This window comes from Monodelphis domestica, chromosome 2 (genome assembly GCF_027887165.1).
Source record: "Monodelphis domestica isolate mMonDom1 chromosome 2, mMonDom1.pri, whole genome shotgun sequence".
NCBI classification, from domain to species: Eukaryota; Metazoa; Chordata; class Mammalia; order Didelphimorphia; family Didelphidae; genus Monodelphis; species Monodelphis domestica.
Window position 1 is genome coordinate 61,839,437 of NC_077228.1, and position 14,663 is coordinate 61,854,099.

Genomic DNA, 14,663 nt, shown 5'->3' on the forward strand with positions numbered 1-14,663 from the left:
TTTGGGAACATTTATAATATGTGTCAGTGACCTTTTTCTAGAGCTATCAGGAACTTGATCTATACCAAAGGACATAAACTTACTATCTATCCTTAGGTACCTGGGTGGGGTGAAGGTGGTACCCAGAAGTAGGTCTTATCCTTAGACACATATCCTTGCTCCTTTGAGGAGCCTTTCCTAATTTTGGTCAGTTCACCTAGGGTTGCTTAGGTCACTAGTGTTCCTTCTAGCTTTCTAGGTAATTGTTTAAGGGGCTCTTTTTCCTTCACAGAAAATACATGAAAGTTATGTTGTGCTTGAGAATATTCCACATTCCTTCTAAGCAAGTAGATACTTGATTTAATAATTGTAGCCTTCAACTTAGTTAAGAACTAGTGAAAGCTTTATTTAAAACATGTTTCATTCTATAATATATCATTTTGAAACTCAGCAAGACATAAAAGGGGATAAACCCTTAAAAGCTAGCCTACAAGAGTCTTAGGATATTGGAAAAACAAGACCATTGGATTGCTTAGAATTTGGGGCTTCGTTGAGCCATTTGCTCCATTTGGGATTTATAAATATGATTTATTTTGTGGCATAAGCCTTTATTTATCTAGCCACAGAAAATAATAAAATAATTTTTGTAAATTATCTTCCTATCTCCTATTAACACTCTCATCCCTACCCATATTTGGGTTTTGTTCTTTAGCTCTTGCATCTGGTGGATCTCTTCCAATAACATCTCTAGACGCAACTGGGAACCTGGTATTTGCCAATGCAGGAGGAACTCCTAACATCGTGACTGCCCCGCTGTTCCTGAATCCTCAGAACCTCTCTCTGCTCACCAGCAACCCCGTTAGCCTGGTCTCTGCAGCTGCAGCCTCCTCCGCAGGGACCTCTGGGCCAGTCGCCAGCCTTCACGCCCCTTCCACCTCAGCCGAGTCCATCCAGAACTCTCTCTTCACTGTGGCCTCTGCTAGTGGGGCTGCTTCCACCACCACCACTGCCTCTAAGGCACAGTGAGTGGTGTTCAGCCGGGCCGCCACCAGCCTTCTTCATTTTGCAGGGTGATTTGGCTACTGGCTAGGTTTAAAACTGAAAATCTGATTGGCTTCCTCTCACCATATTGCTGGGGACAAGGGAGAGAAGGAAAACAAAGAGAAACAGGAAGGATGGAAAGATGGGACAGACATTTGCCTAATTTTGTAATAAACACTGTCTTTTCAGGATTGCTTCATGGATTGGAGAACTTTCTAACCAAAAATGGTAAAAAAAAAAAACACAAAAAAACACAAAAAAAATTAAGTAAAAGGACTACTTATCATTTCCAGCAGTCACGATGACAAGTTAAGGTGGGTTATCAATTCCAACATAGGAAGGGGATTTCTTGTTCGTCTAAATATCTTTTTCTTTTTAAAAAAAAAATCATTTTTATGGGTCTGTTGTACAGGCCATTATGTCATAACAAGGTGTTTATAATCGTATCAATTGTGTTGGGGGTTCCTTTCTTAACTGGTACAATTTAGGCAGGCCTGTATTACTGTATCTCTTTATTATTATTGTTGTTGCTGTTTTATTTTTTATATCCATATATATATATACATACATCTATGTGTGTGTATATATATATATATACATATATATATATAGTTTGGACATGTTTGTCTCTTGCTCCTGGATCCTTTTTCAGTGAGCTCCCGTGCTGTGGGGAGAGGAGTATTGGGGGGCAACAAGGGAAGAGTATATGTTCTTCACTTTGGGGAATGTTCTTGCTGGTTTCCTCATCCTTGATGACTCTTACAGAGGTGCTAGAAAATCATTTTCTTTGGCCACTTATGCAAGAGGCTTGATGCAGAAGCTGAAGGACGGCAGTGTGTGCAAGCCCCACCCCACCCCCATCAGGCGGTGCCTTTAGAGCACTTTTGTGTGGGAAGAAATTCCTGCTGAACTGTAGCTCTCATTCACCCCAACCCATTGGATAACCTACCCTCAGATCCAGATCCCAGGGTGCCCTTGTGCTCTCTCTTACTTTGCAGAGAAGATGGATGTGTTGCAGGACAGGGTTTGGTTCTAAAGAGCAATGACTACTGCAAACCCTGACTTGGTGGTTCTCCTCTACTCTTATTTCATGGAAAGATGATTTCATGTAGTGGAGGAGGCCTATATCATGATATTCAGGTTTCTCTCACCCAACTTAACTGGGCAAAGTACAAATCAACTTACTAAAATGATGACAACCTTTCTACCGTGTGTGTGTGTGTGTGTGTGTGTGTGTGTGTGTGTGTGTGTGTGTGTGTGTGTGTGTGTTTAAGAAATTGTGCTGGATGGTTGTCCACTGATTTATTCTGTTTCTCCAGAGAGAAGGGCTTTGAGAACGTAGCCTAAAGGTACTCTTGAACACAGGAGGCCTTGGCCCTCCAGTGGAGCTACATAACTTTTGAGAGAGCCGTGTCCTTTGAACAGATGCAGGGACTTTGCACACACCTGAAGGGTCTTCGTGGTTTGTTAGCAATGCTGCTGCTAAAAGAAATCCAAATAGCGATGGGCATTTCTTCTCAGAATGCAGGTAGCAGTCAGCTTCTGAAGGTGTTTTCAGGGTCATTTCTAGTCCATGTAAATGAGCCAGTTGAAAAGGAAAAGTTCAAGAGGATGGATGAGGAGAGATGAGAGGTAATTCAGAGGCTAGAACTGTTGTTTTGTATTTCTTTCCTTTAATATACCATTAGAGGATCTGAACCAAAAAAATGTCCAAAAAGAGACTGGATTGCTGCAATGCAGGTCATCCTGAGCTTGCCCAGCCCGTTGGAGCTAAAGGTTTCCTTCCATTTTGTGTCTGTGTGTGCTTGCTTTCAACTTGGGTGAGCCCAAGAATGCACTTTGGGGGGGTGGGGTGCTAGGGGTTCAGAAAACGCTTGCACGCAGTTTTCTTTCAAATAACTATTCAGTTTTGCTTAGGTCCATAAGGGATCTAAGATTCTGTGTATTTGTATCTTTCTTTACCTGCTATCAAAAACAAACAATAATGTGGACACAAGTGTGCACTGTTATTTGTGATTCATGTATATGGAATTCACGTGAACACTGAAGTGTCAGAAACCTTTCTCCCTTCCTTTATTCCATTTCTTCCTCAAGCTTTTTAATGCTTTTCCCCAGAGTATTTAATTACCACCCTTAATTACCTTCCTCTTCTCACTCTTTTTCCCTCCCCCATGAAAACCCTTCAAAACTAGTGAACTGCAAGCAGGGAAGCTAACAAATGTCCGTCCACCTTTTTATGTGTGGTTTTGTTTTTTTGTTGTTTGTTTTTTTAACTAAGCTTGAACCAAAGTCAATTTTTTAGCAAGCTGCTGTACTAATGGACTAGTTTGTATAAGTGCAGTTCAGACACAGTGAGGAGATAGATGCTACTGACAATTTCTTTTTCATTTGTCCTTTATTAATTTTATATAAAAGTTGCTGCTTGTTTTTAATCTTTTTTGTTGGTAATTTGTATGATCCTTGGGGCAAACTCTAACTTGATTTATAAATAGGTTTGGGGGTTGTTGGTTTTTTTTGTTTGGTATGTAAATAGAAATGGCAGCATGATTACTAATTTTCCTCCTCTTCCTCCCATTATTCCTCTGATGTGGATAAATTTAATATTCTGTTGAGATTTAACATCTATGGCTTTAGTCTGTGCAGATGTTTTTAGGACTATGAATACTGTAGTTTCCCACAGTAATAATGGGGCCTCTCCTTTGGGAGCGGCAAGAATGAGGAGGGAAGGATTCAGGGAGGATGATGCTAAATTCCTCACCATATTGGTTTAGAGGTTACAGCATTGGTTTTCCATAGTTGTTACCAAAGGAGATAAGTCCCCAGGGACTGGAGTTCAGTGAATTAAGAGGATAGAAAAAGATAGGGATTTTTTGCTTTGTATTTGATTCTCAAAAATGTCCTTCTCCCAAATAAGATTCACCAATAGACTATTATTGAAGAAAATGCTAAGCTTTAAGTACCTGATGGTCTTTTCTCTCCTGTACTATCAGTGCCCTCATAATTCTAATTTGGGATAAAGGGATATTCTGGTTTTTTTTTTTTTATTTGGGGAACCACTAATAACATAGGCCTTAAGCCAACATAAGGAATCTCTATGGTTTTAAAGGACTATATCATTGGCTACAAAGATAACTTTTAAAAATTTCTTCCTTGTTTGTTTCAATATGAGTTATAAGAGAAGGTAGCTTGATAAATAATATGTCTAGAACACTAATATAGCTTGTTGGATGTTTATTTTAAATTCCATTTCCTTGTGCATTCACACACACACACACACACACACACACACACACACACACACACACACACTTTTTGCTTTAAAAAAAAAAATTAGCTGATCCAGTTTAGGCTTCTTTTATACCAGGCTTTTTCATCACTTCTAGAAGTGTTTTTTGAATTGGATGCAACATCTCCTAAACCACATTTTTTGCCTTTTATAGGAGATCTAAAAGTTAAAAGGAGCTGCCTATGCAGTGATTGATGCCTAGTGTGTCTACTTCCACTATCAGAAAAGTGATTGCAATTAGGAATAAAATTAGTTCTTTAGGGCTCAACTGGGTTGTCCTTTCTTCCTTTACAAAACTTTTGCTTGAACTCTCACTATTTAATTTGTCCAACACATTGTAAACTTGGCTCTTGTTCTTACATGCCCATATCCATCAGTAGACTTGGACTCTATCAAAAGTAAAATTTGATCACAAATTTTGTTCACTTCCAGTGTTGATCTAAAAGTATAACCTAAGGACTCAGAGAAGGGACAGTGGGACACATGAAGTTTAATAGTACCAATGTAAAAAATAAATTCAAAATTGCCCTTTTAACTTAAATATGTCAGTGTGTGGTCTCAAAATAGACATGAGAAAATTCAAAAGCAACCCTGTTATCAATGGATTTTGAAAAATTGAGGTTTTGGCATGAGTTGAAGCTTAGAAGAAATATTATTTTTTTAACAAGTAAGAAAAAAACAAAGGTTGCTGAGATCATGTCTTCACATGGAAGGATCACTTTCTAGATTGAAAAATTGTTTCCTGTTTCCTTTAATGCCCAAGGCTGATTTAACATTTTTTCTTGGGGGAAAATTATTAATTGTACAAATTCCCCAGCATCTACCATTGCTACCTAGGTCAGGTTCTTTTCTCTTTAATTTGATGACAAACAGCAGTACTTTATGTTTTAGTTGAACTCCCACTTTTCATACTGTAGAACTGGAATTAATTTATTTTATTACATCCTCTGAAAATATTCTGGCTTCTTAAAATAGAGGAAATAAAACATGACAGAAAATTGCTGCCTAGATACATTCATTTGTTCAGAATTAGGTTGTTTTATTTGTTTTTGTTATTGCTTCTTAAAATCTCTGAATATAATTAGTAAGAATATAAAGAAAGGAAAGGTCGGAACCCATTTCAGCATGGAAAAGATAGGCCAAATTACCAACATTCAGGCTTAGTGAACTATTGTAATTTTAAAAAGTCTTCTTTGGGAGAGAAGGATTGAATGGATTTAATAGAAACTTTGCAGGCCCTATAAAGTTAATTTGGGTAGAATTTTAGAGGGAATATTTATGACCGATTCCAACAAAGCAAATCTCTCAGGGCATATTCATTTTTAGTTTTATGGAACAGAGATGGAAATCCTCTTTGCATAACATATAAAAACTCTTTGGTTTGTAACATTAATATTAAGAATATCAAGCATAATAGATAATTTCATAAAATGCTTGGTTGTTCTGATTTAGCTAAAAAATATAATCAAGTGCCCAATATTCAAATAATTCTGGCTGGAAAAGCTTCAAATAGCCAACACATTTGCCTTTGTAGCCAGTTGGATGAATCTTTCTAAACATTAACAGACTGAGATGTGCAGCATTGACTTTTCTTCATAGTACATTTGGTTCCTGACACAAAATACACACAGGTTTAGTTAGAATTTATGATGCCTTGAATTCATTGAATGAACAAGCTATACAGGTATTAGTAAGAAATTTCAGTACCATATACATTAGGCCCTTGAAATTTGGAATGACATATAATCTAATGGAATAATCATATTTGAGATTTGTAACTGGATAAAAAGAACTCAAATTGATAATAATTGACCATTATCATTGCTTGTACTTGGTATATTGGATAACACACATGATATACACAGAACAGTATATCACATTAATTGATTTTTATAGAAAGGAATGGATGACCTCTTGATGGACTTTTTCTGGAAAAAGGAAGTATATCGGTAATGGTACCAGAAAAAGTTCAGCTAATTGATTCCAAACTCTTTTTGCAAGAGTCATGTGTTTTGAGCATCCCCTAAAATCCTTTGTTATATTTACATCACCACTTCAAGTGAAGTGTGCTTTGATCTGTACACTGACCTCAAATTTTAACCTCATTAAAATGAACTTTTAAGTATCTCTAAATATACCACATTAACTTTCCCTTTATCCACTAAACTGTAATGGTAGCCTAGGGATTTCATTACACCATTCCTATGCTTATTGTTTTTATAAACATACTTTCTGAAATTAAATTGGTTGATTATGAAGAGCACTCATTTGCATATTTCTTCCACTTGAACATTCCACTTTTTCAGGAAAATATTTGTGAGGAAGGGGGAGAAATTATGAAATTTTTTAAGTTATTGTTCCCATTTGGGACTATAACTTTATAAAAAGTTTTTCAAAAAGTATATCCCCTTCTTTTTTGTTGCTAATTCTTCGCTTCTAAATATTCTAAATTATTGGTTTGATTTCTAGACTTACATAATTTTCCCCTTGAAGGCTATCTTTAATTGATTTTAATTAATTAATTAATATGCCATTCATTTGGCATTCATTATAGAAGCCATTTTAACAGTTCACATAGAAATTAACTATGAGTGATTTTATTCTAAACCATTACTGTTTGATTATCTTGGATTCTATTAGTTGAAAATATATTGTTGAAAATTCATTTACCTGATAAGAGTGTTCTCTATGGATCAAATACATATGCTCATCTTATCCCTGAAAGAATACCTCTAAAAGAATTTGTCTCTGATATGTGGTATGGACATGCCTATGTGGAATGCTCATACTATACATCTTTAAAAATTGCTTATCCTAAGAAGAAAGTGATTTTTAACTGACAAATATTTCTAGTAAGATTATCTAGCATGACTGTAAAAATTGGGCTTCACCAATCATTGTTAAAAATAATTAAACAGTTTACTGAAAATAATACCTATTTAAACAAATATAATTATGCATTCTTATTTGGGGGGGATGTCTATGGCACAATGAGCCTTTAGACTGCTCAAGGAATGTGTGTGGTCAATAACTTCTGCATTTTTAAAAATCTAGACAAAGTTATTCAAGAAAAATAGAGGAGGGCATAGAAAACTAATTCAGTTTTTAGGTTAGAGTCTAATACTTAACATCAAAATTACCATTTAACCTGCTGGTTAAAACCATATACATTTGCAAAACTAGAAAACATTCTTGTAAGCTTTTTTTAACTCTTAGGCCTAATTAGAATCATTTCTGTAAAGTAAAAATTATAAAACCAACAAATTAAACTACTTATTGATCAGAATTAAGTACAATTCCCCACTCGTTTCATCCTCACAGGACTTTTTTTTTTTTTTACAAAAAAAGGAAAATATTAAATGTATAGGAATTTTTTCATTTTTTTCCTAAGGAGACTGACTGGGAGGATGAACAAAAAAACAGAAAGGGGGTTGCTGTCAGACTCTTCTGATCTCTGTGAACCACTAAGAACCTTCCAAGATTAATCTTTAAGAAATAGTTTAGAAAGAGGTCTAAAGAATTAAGTAGATTAATCAAAGTTCTCAAAATCAATCTCTGAAATTAATGTATTTCAACTTTATTTCTCTCATTCTAGCCTATCTATTAAAAGTGTAAAAGGAAGAAAAATATAAGACAAATTTTACAAAAAAGCAAGGAAAGGTGATGAAATGGGGAAAAAAAAGAAAAGAAAAAAGCTTGAAAATGAATTACTTAGATGAGTTCACTCTATGTGAATTTAATTGCAACTTAGCCATTTGAGAAAAATACTGAAATCTTACATTTTCAAGGAAAATGCTGGTCACGTTGTAAACATCTCCCTCGGGTTCAATCCTGTAAAACCTGGAGATAGAATATTCACTTTCATGGAAAAGGAAGGATTGACTTATTTTATACCATCCTTTTTCTCACTATCCAGTCATAACAAAGATCAGGCACCATGTATTTATCCTTTGTCTAGTTAAGGCACACAGAATTCCCACTTCCAGTGTAATCTTGAGTAGGCATGGGACTCAGAAGAGACCGTATTGGACTAGCCTGTGATTTCACCTAGAGGAATTTGGAAAGATGTATTGCAATTATAAAGCTAATACATAAGAAGAGGAAAGGATCTAGCATTTCTCAATGGGCTAATTTAGATCCAGATTGCTTTTTAACACATGACCTGTTGCTTTCCTCCAACTAGTCCTATTCAGGCAACATCTCATAGCTTTAACTCCTATATTTTTGGTCCCCACTTGAAACAATAATCTTAGGTGAATCTTCTTGTATGATATTTTATAGCTGATTGGAGAATCCCTGATTTAAATGGCCTTTGGCTCCCTTTTCTCCCATTCTTTTATCCCTCTTCTCTATGAATGATAGTACTATAGGGCTGTGAGGATAATGCTTATAGGTAGCAGCTAGTTTCTGGCACCTTCATGAAATACCTCAACATAGCTTAGCATTGTTGCAGAACTGATTTTAAATGGGAAAAAAATCAGAAAAAGAATAAATCAAACTTTATAAATAAATAGTGGAAATAATTCTAGCTGTAGAGTTTAGTTGAACTGAGGTTTATTATGATTGATAAACATGATTATGCTGTATGTATTTTGGATCCTGTTTATAGGTTACAACTTTATAGGGCTGGGAGGGGAGGGATGGGGAGGGTATGAGAAAGAGAGTTGATTATGTTAGAAGGAAAATGTTACTCATGATTTTTTTTCTGTCTTGCCAAAGGAAACTATCACTCCTGTGATTGAAATTAGGTTGGTTTATCTGTGGCTTTAAAACTGCAGCACAGCACATAGTGTGGGACACAAGTTGATAGAGTGTATTGCATGGGTTCAGGGTCCAACAGAGATGCATATACACTCCTCTCTTTCCCTTCTGACTTTCTCCTTTCTTCCTGCCCCTCCAAATGAATCATTTTCTCTGTAAGGATCTAAGGCTTAGGCAGCAGAGAGTGAATGTATGAATGAAGTGTATATGTGTGGATACTCAGTGAGTATAATTGCAAATGTTTGGGCGATTGGAAAATGGAAGGAAGAATAGGGATATATTGTTTAATTTGGGGAAAGAAGTTAAGTGAATGAATGATTGTGTCTTAACCTAAATAGGAAGCTCAAAGTAAAACAGATCCCTTTTACCCCCTTTTCGTCCTGATACTGAATGTAGTGCTTGTAGGGCAGATAGGAAAAACACTTTTTAAAACTTTATTTCCTTTTCTAATAGCAGTGCTAATTATTTCTAGACCAAAAATGCAAACAAAAGAAAAATCAAATGTAAGAAGCGAAAGCTAACCTCCACGTCACACCTGAACATACTTAACTGGTGTACCCAAAGGAAACTAGCTACTGTGAGACATCACTTTTAAGAGACTAACTAACTAGTTGGGCTGTCAGAGGGGTGGTTTTTCTTATAGAAGACATTTATTATTGTGGCATTCTCTTGGCATGGGGTAGGATATTTAGAGGAGGTTATGATGCTTATTTGGGAAGAATTAAGGATCTTTTCCATCCTCACGACAGCACACCTCATCTGGGGGTCTTGAGTTATGTATGTGCCTCAAAAGGCCAAGTTCTAGAGAAAATCCATCTCAGTTTGGTTGGAGGACAAGAGCTTTCAATAGGCCAATGATGGCTCTGCTTTTTTTTTTTTTCTTCAGGATTGGGCAGATTAGAAAAGAGGGGAAAGCTGGACCTTAGGAAAGCTTTGTTTCTATTTCCTTCCCTTAGCTCACCACTATTCACCATTTCCCCCCCCTTAAGGGAGCTTTGTGAATTTCTCCCGGCTTTAGGGAAAAGTTGTTGGTGGTTCAGTTCTCTGGCCCAGTGAAGACTAGCTAGAATTGCTCAGTGTCACAATGGTGGTCTTGGAATTGCTAGGAAACTTGGTCAACCGAATACTCAGTGAGTGTAATAAAACCAGCACAATGTGTTAGAATTCATATAGCATTCCTATATCCTTGCTGCATTTTTTAAGAGTAGCATAGAATGGTGAAGACTGTGTGAGAACTAAAAGACTATTCTAATACATAGCAATTTGTTCAGGAAAAAAAGTTCTCTGCAGATGACTTTTGGAGTTGAGTAGTTTGTTTATCAGGTGTACTGTTGTGGCCCAGAGGAGGAGGAAAGAGAGTAAAGAAGTGTACTTTCCATCAGAAAATGACCGAGTGATTCAAAGACTTACTGTTCTGACATTATGTAAAAGTGGTATTAATGTTGTGTGACTTTGCAGAGAGCTAGGTAGGGTTATAGATAGGCATTAGGAATTTCAAAGAAATGACTTCTCAAAGATAAGAGCACTTGAAACAAAAAAGTATAGAAAAACAAAGTGTGCTTTACAGAAAATAAATCTGAGGAAGGAAATCAAACTTACCTGTCAGTAAGGGTGAAAGGGGGGTATAGTTGAATATTCACGTCCTTGGATCTGCCCACTTCCTACAGGGCACACTATCTCTTTTTACCAAAACAGGACACCGTCATAGGTTTCAGATTTCAAAACTAACTTATCTGAAAAATTATTAAAATCTGCTGTAAAGTCCCCCCCCCATTTTTTTCTGTATTTACTTGTATATCCTTTTTTAGACCACCATGGGAACAGTTGAGGGTTTCTTCGGCTAACTTGGCAGTGGCGTTTAGTCCTCTAACATGTATGTCTTGAGCTCTTTGGTTGAGTATTGTGCTGTCAAAAGCCAGACTATGAAGTGAGCATCCCATCCCTATAGCTTCCTTGAGTTGGGATGTCTTTCAGGTGGAAATGGCAGAGCTAAGGATAGGACATGATGAATTACTTCCTTCCCACCCTTGCCACTCCACTCCCTGTCCCTTTATTAGTAAAGAGGGAGGGAAGGGAAATGTACACCATCATTAAAATGGCAGTGTCCATTCGAAAAGGGCCCTGGCCCTGGGCACCCTCTCTTGGATGAGTAGGCAGAAGGAAGCCAAGTGGACTGTGCTGACCTAGTTGGACTTAGGACATCAAAGATAGCCTTGAAAAGGGAGCAGATTGTAGAGTTGTGCACTAGTTGGTGTAGGGCAAGTCTTGCCTCTTCAGGTAAATGGAGAGGCGGGCTCTTCACCAACGCTCCGGCTCTGTCTGAGTGGGCAGCAGGGTAGGAAGCCCCATGGCCTGCTCTCGGAAGAATGATCCTCCCAGCACTGACCCCCGTCGGTAGTTCCATTTCTCCCATCTGTGGTAGTGGCCAGAGGAGGAGAGGTGACTCGGGGTGGCCGACGTCTGCGCCCGCACAGAAGCTCTTATTGTATACCTCATTTCTAACTCGTGACTGAGTAACTAGCTTTAACTTTCTCCAAACCCCACAGAGGTGCCAAGGACATCCTCCCTCCCTGGAGTTCTGCTGAACTCTGGCCTATAGCATCACATGACCTGCAGCCTGGGCTGGGACCCCCAAAGCCTCCGAATGTCGCTGCTTAAAAGCTACTGCAACTGAGGGCAAATTGCAATCTCGTACTACTTCCTTCCTTTGCTTCCCGGGGGTGTTCTCAGTCCGGTGTTGTCCTTTTCCATCCATCTCCCTCACCACCCATGTGTGTCTCCAGCACTGCCCCAGCTCTTCCATCAAGTATACAATGCCTTTTCCCTGTGGGGTTGGGGGCTATCCTCTTCCCCGGGAGGCCTCAGGGGTCCAAGAAAGGACATCAAAGACTCCTCCCAGCTGACTGCTGCATACACATTCCACGTTTTTTCTTTGACATGACCAAAAAAAATCCAAATATTTAATTTTATTATTATTATTATTAATATTATTATTATTATTTGACAATCTTCTATCCAACGGGCGGTCTAGAAGCTGCGTCTTCAGTCCTTTCACCTTTTCTTTGAATGTACGTTTCCCTCACCCCACCCCCCCAATGGAGAAAAAAGCTTTGCCAGGTCATGATACTGCTGCTATAAGCCAGGGGAGGGTGGTTTCTTTGTTTTGTTTTGTTCTTTTAAAAATTTCCAGCCAAAACCAAAGATTTCTTAATGATTGTATAAACTCAAAACAAACAAAAAAACCAAAGAAAAGGGGAGTCTTCAGCACTGTTCCAATCTGTGATGCGGTCTGGCATTTGAGGGAGCTGGTGGGGAGGAAGGCAGAGGGACTCCTAGCTGGCTCAAAAAAATAATAATAATAAAAAGATAAAAAAAAAACAACCAAAAAACAAAAGAATCCTTGCCATAGGCTAATGGTTGTTCAGCAGTTTTCCAGGGCAGAGATGATACAAAGCCAGTTGGGTCTGTCCCACCTCTATGGCTTTCTTCTACTCTGAGGGGAACGCACTGCTCCCAGTTTTGAAAAATCGACAAAATCCAACAGAAACTGCCCTCCAATAACCAGGGTTCGGCCACGGAGACCGGGGGAGGAATGGGGGTGAGGGCAGCCACTAGGGGCTACTCCACAGATTGGTGAAGAGACTGGAGCACCTGGGCAGGCTTGATGGCTCTGACACCAGGTGCTTCAGCCTCAGGGCTGGGTGATGATTGATAGACGCTGAGGTGCACTTCTGAGGGCTCATTTGGTTGTGTTCTTTAATTTCTTTCTTTCAACTGCTTGGAAGCGGCTGCCCTGTTTGTGAGAAATCACGATGAAAGATGATCAGAGCTTCTCGTTTCTTTGGTTTTTTTCCTCCCCCTCTCTCTTTTTTGCAGCCCTACTGTGCAACTATGCATTGTACTTCTCAACCTTTTGTGCTAGGTAGATGCCTGTGACTTTTTAACTTGGGGGTGGGGTGGGGTGGGGGGATTGCAAATGAAGGAACTTTTTACATGGATCTTTTTAATCTCAGTTGATTGGGGATGGGGGGGGTGTTTGGTTCTAGGGTCATACAAGCTCTATCCCAAAGCAAAATCCAAATGTTAATAATATTAGCCTGATGCAGATACCAAAGATAATTTCTTTCCTGCAGAACCTTAGACTCGTGTATTAAGTACGATTACCCAGCACTTGCATTAGTCTAACCTCAGTAATTCCAAAGCTTAGATGTATATTTTGGTATATTTCTGGGATATTAAAAAAAATTGTCGTTTAAAATTCTTGTTTGTTTCAGTGTAATGCTCTTAAAGTCATAGCATGGAAATAACTGAACTGTCCTATTCTTAGTAGTTTGAAATAATAGTATTTTTGTATGTTTTGGGTGTGTCTATGTATGTATTAACACAACAGTTTTCACTGCCTAGGTGTTCATAATAAAAAAAAAAGAAAATTAAAAAGTTCTAAGTGTACATAATATTCAGTAATGAACTTCCACCAGACTCTCGATTTGAATTACGTTTTCACTGATTGCTATTCCCAGCTGGGATTTTTTTTTTAAGAGACAGTGACTTTGTTTTTCTAAAAATGTTTTCTTTTCTTCTTCTTTAAACGAAGATTGATTCAGGGGTGTTTTTCCACTGTTGTAAATGGCGGGCCTCAAGTGGCCATAAGTGCCCTTGCCCCCCAGAGTTTTTTTGTTTTTGTGTACTTTACTTTTAAAATGTGAGTTTGTGTTCCTCTTTGTGGAAACTGAGATGGGGTGTAAATGATTCCTTCCCAAATTGTCCAATAGCTTTAACAAGGCAATGACAATTCCCATTTGGTTTATTGGGAGTCCTCTTACATTTCTCCTTAGATAAATTTGCAATCTAGGTGGCTATTGTATAGCCTCCTATCCCAGACTGCCTGGTCAGCCACTTCTCCCTCTGACATAAATATTTTTTAAGAGAATCAGCTAAAAACTTCGAGGCTTAGGTCTTGTTCTCTGTACCCGTACGAAAACAGCTCTTCTTGGTTTTGAAAACCTGAAACGCGCAAGGCCTGAAGTTTAGGAAATTAGCTGATGTCTCCTGAGGCTGGGAGGGTGGATGGGTGGGGGGGACACTAGGGGTGCTTTCTCTTTAAAAGTACCCTTCCTGTCCCCCCTCTTCCCACCCTCCAATCCCACTGGGGCCACCTACAGGGGACTGTAGGCCTGGAGAGATTGTGTAGATGACGGTGAATCAGAATGAAATGGTAGATTTTGTGTAGATGCATTTGTCTGCTGTAATTTTTTATATATATAAAACTTACTGTAACTGTACAGTTCATTTCTGTTGTAAACATCATTAAATCATTTTCCAAGTGTTTTAACATCGTATGAATTCTTTGAAGTTTTGTTGTTGGTTTTTTGTCAATATCTTTGGGGAGGGGGGAGTCAGAGACAGAGACCGTATTCCTTCTCGTCTTGTCTTTAGCTGCTCCATCTGCTCCAAGTCTTCCTCCAATGTCTCGTCTCCAATGACCTCTGTCAGATGTGTTTGATGGTCAAAGCTGTCACCCTCCTTTCCCAGGCCCCTGATGGGATTAGAGAGCCACCAAGCTGAGATGCGGCCTCCCTTAGATCTGGGTTGCTTT

At 38.3% G+C, this 14,663-nt stretch overlaps 1 protein-coding gene across 3 annotated transcripts in view; it reads left to right on the forward strand.

The window, feature by feature from the left end:
* POU2F1 (POU class 2 homeobox 1) overlaps nucleotides 1–14,399 on the forward strand; it is a 261,553-nt gene extending 247,154 nt beyond the window's left edge. For all 3 annotated transcript variants that reach the window (XM_056815490.1, XM_056815491.1, XM_056815492.1), the window contains one exon: nucleotides 692–14,399. In XM_056815490.1, the coding sequence (XP_056671468.1) occupies nucleotides 692–1,005 (314 nt within the window). In that variant the 3' untranslated portion in view covers nucleotides 1,006–14,399. The remainder of the gene's footprint in view (nucleotides 1–691) is intronic.
* The last annotated feature ends 264 nt before the right edge of the window (nucleotides 14,400–14,663 follow it).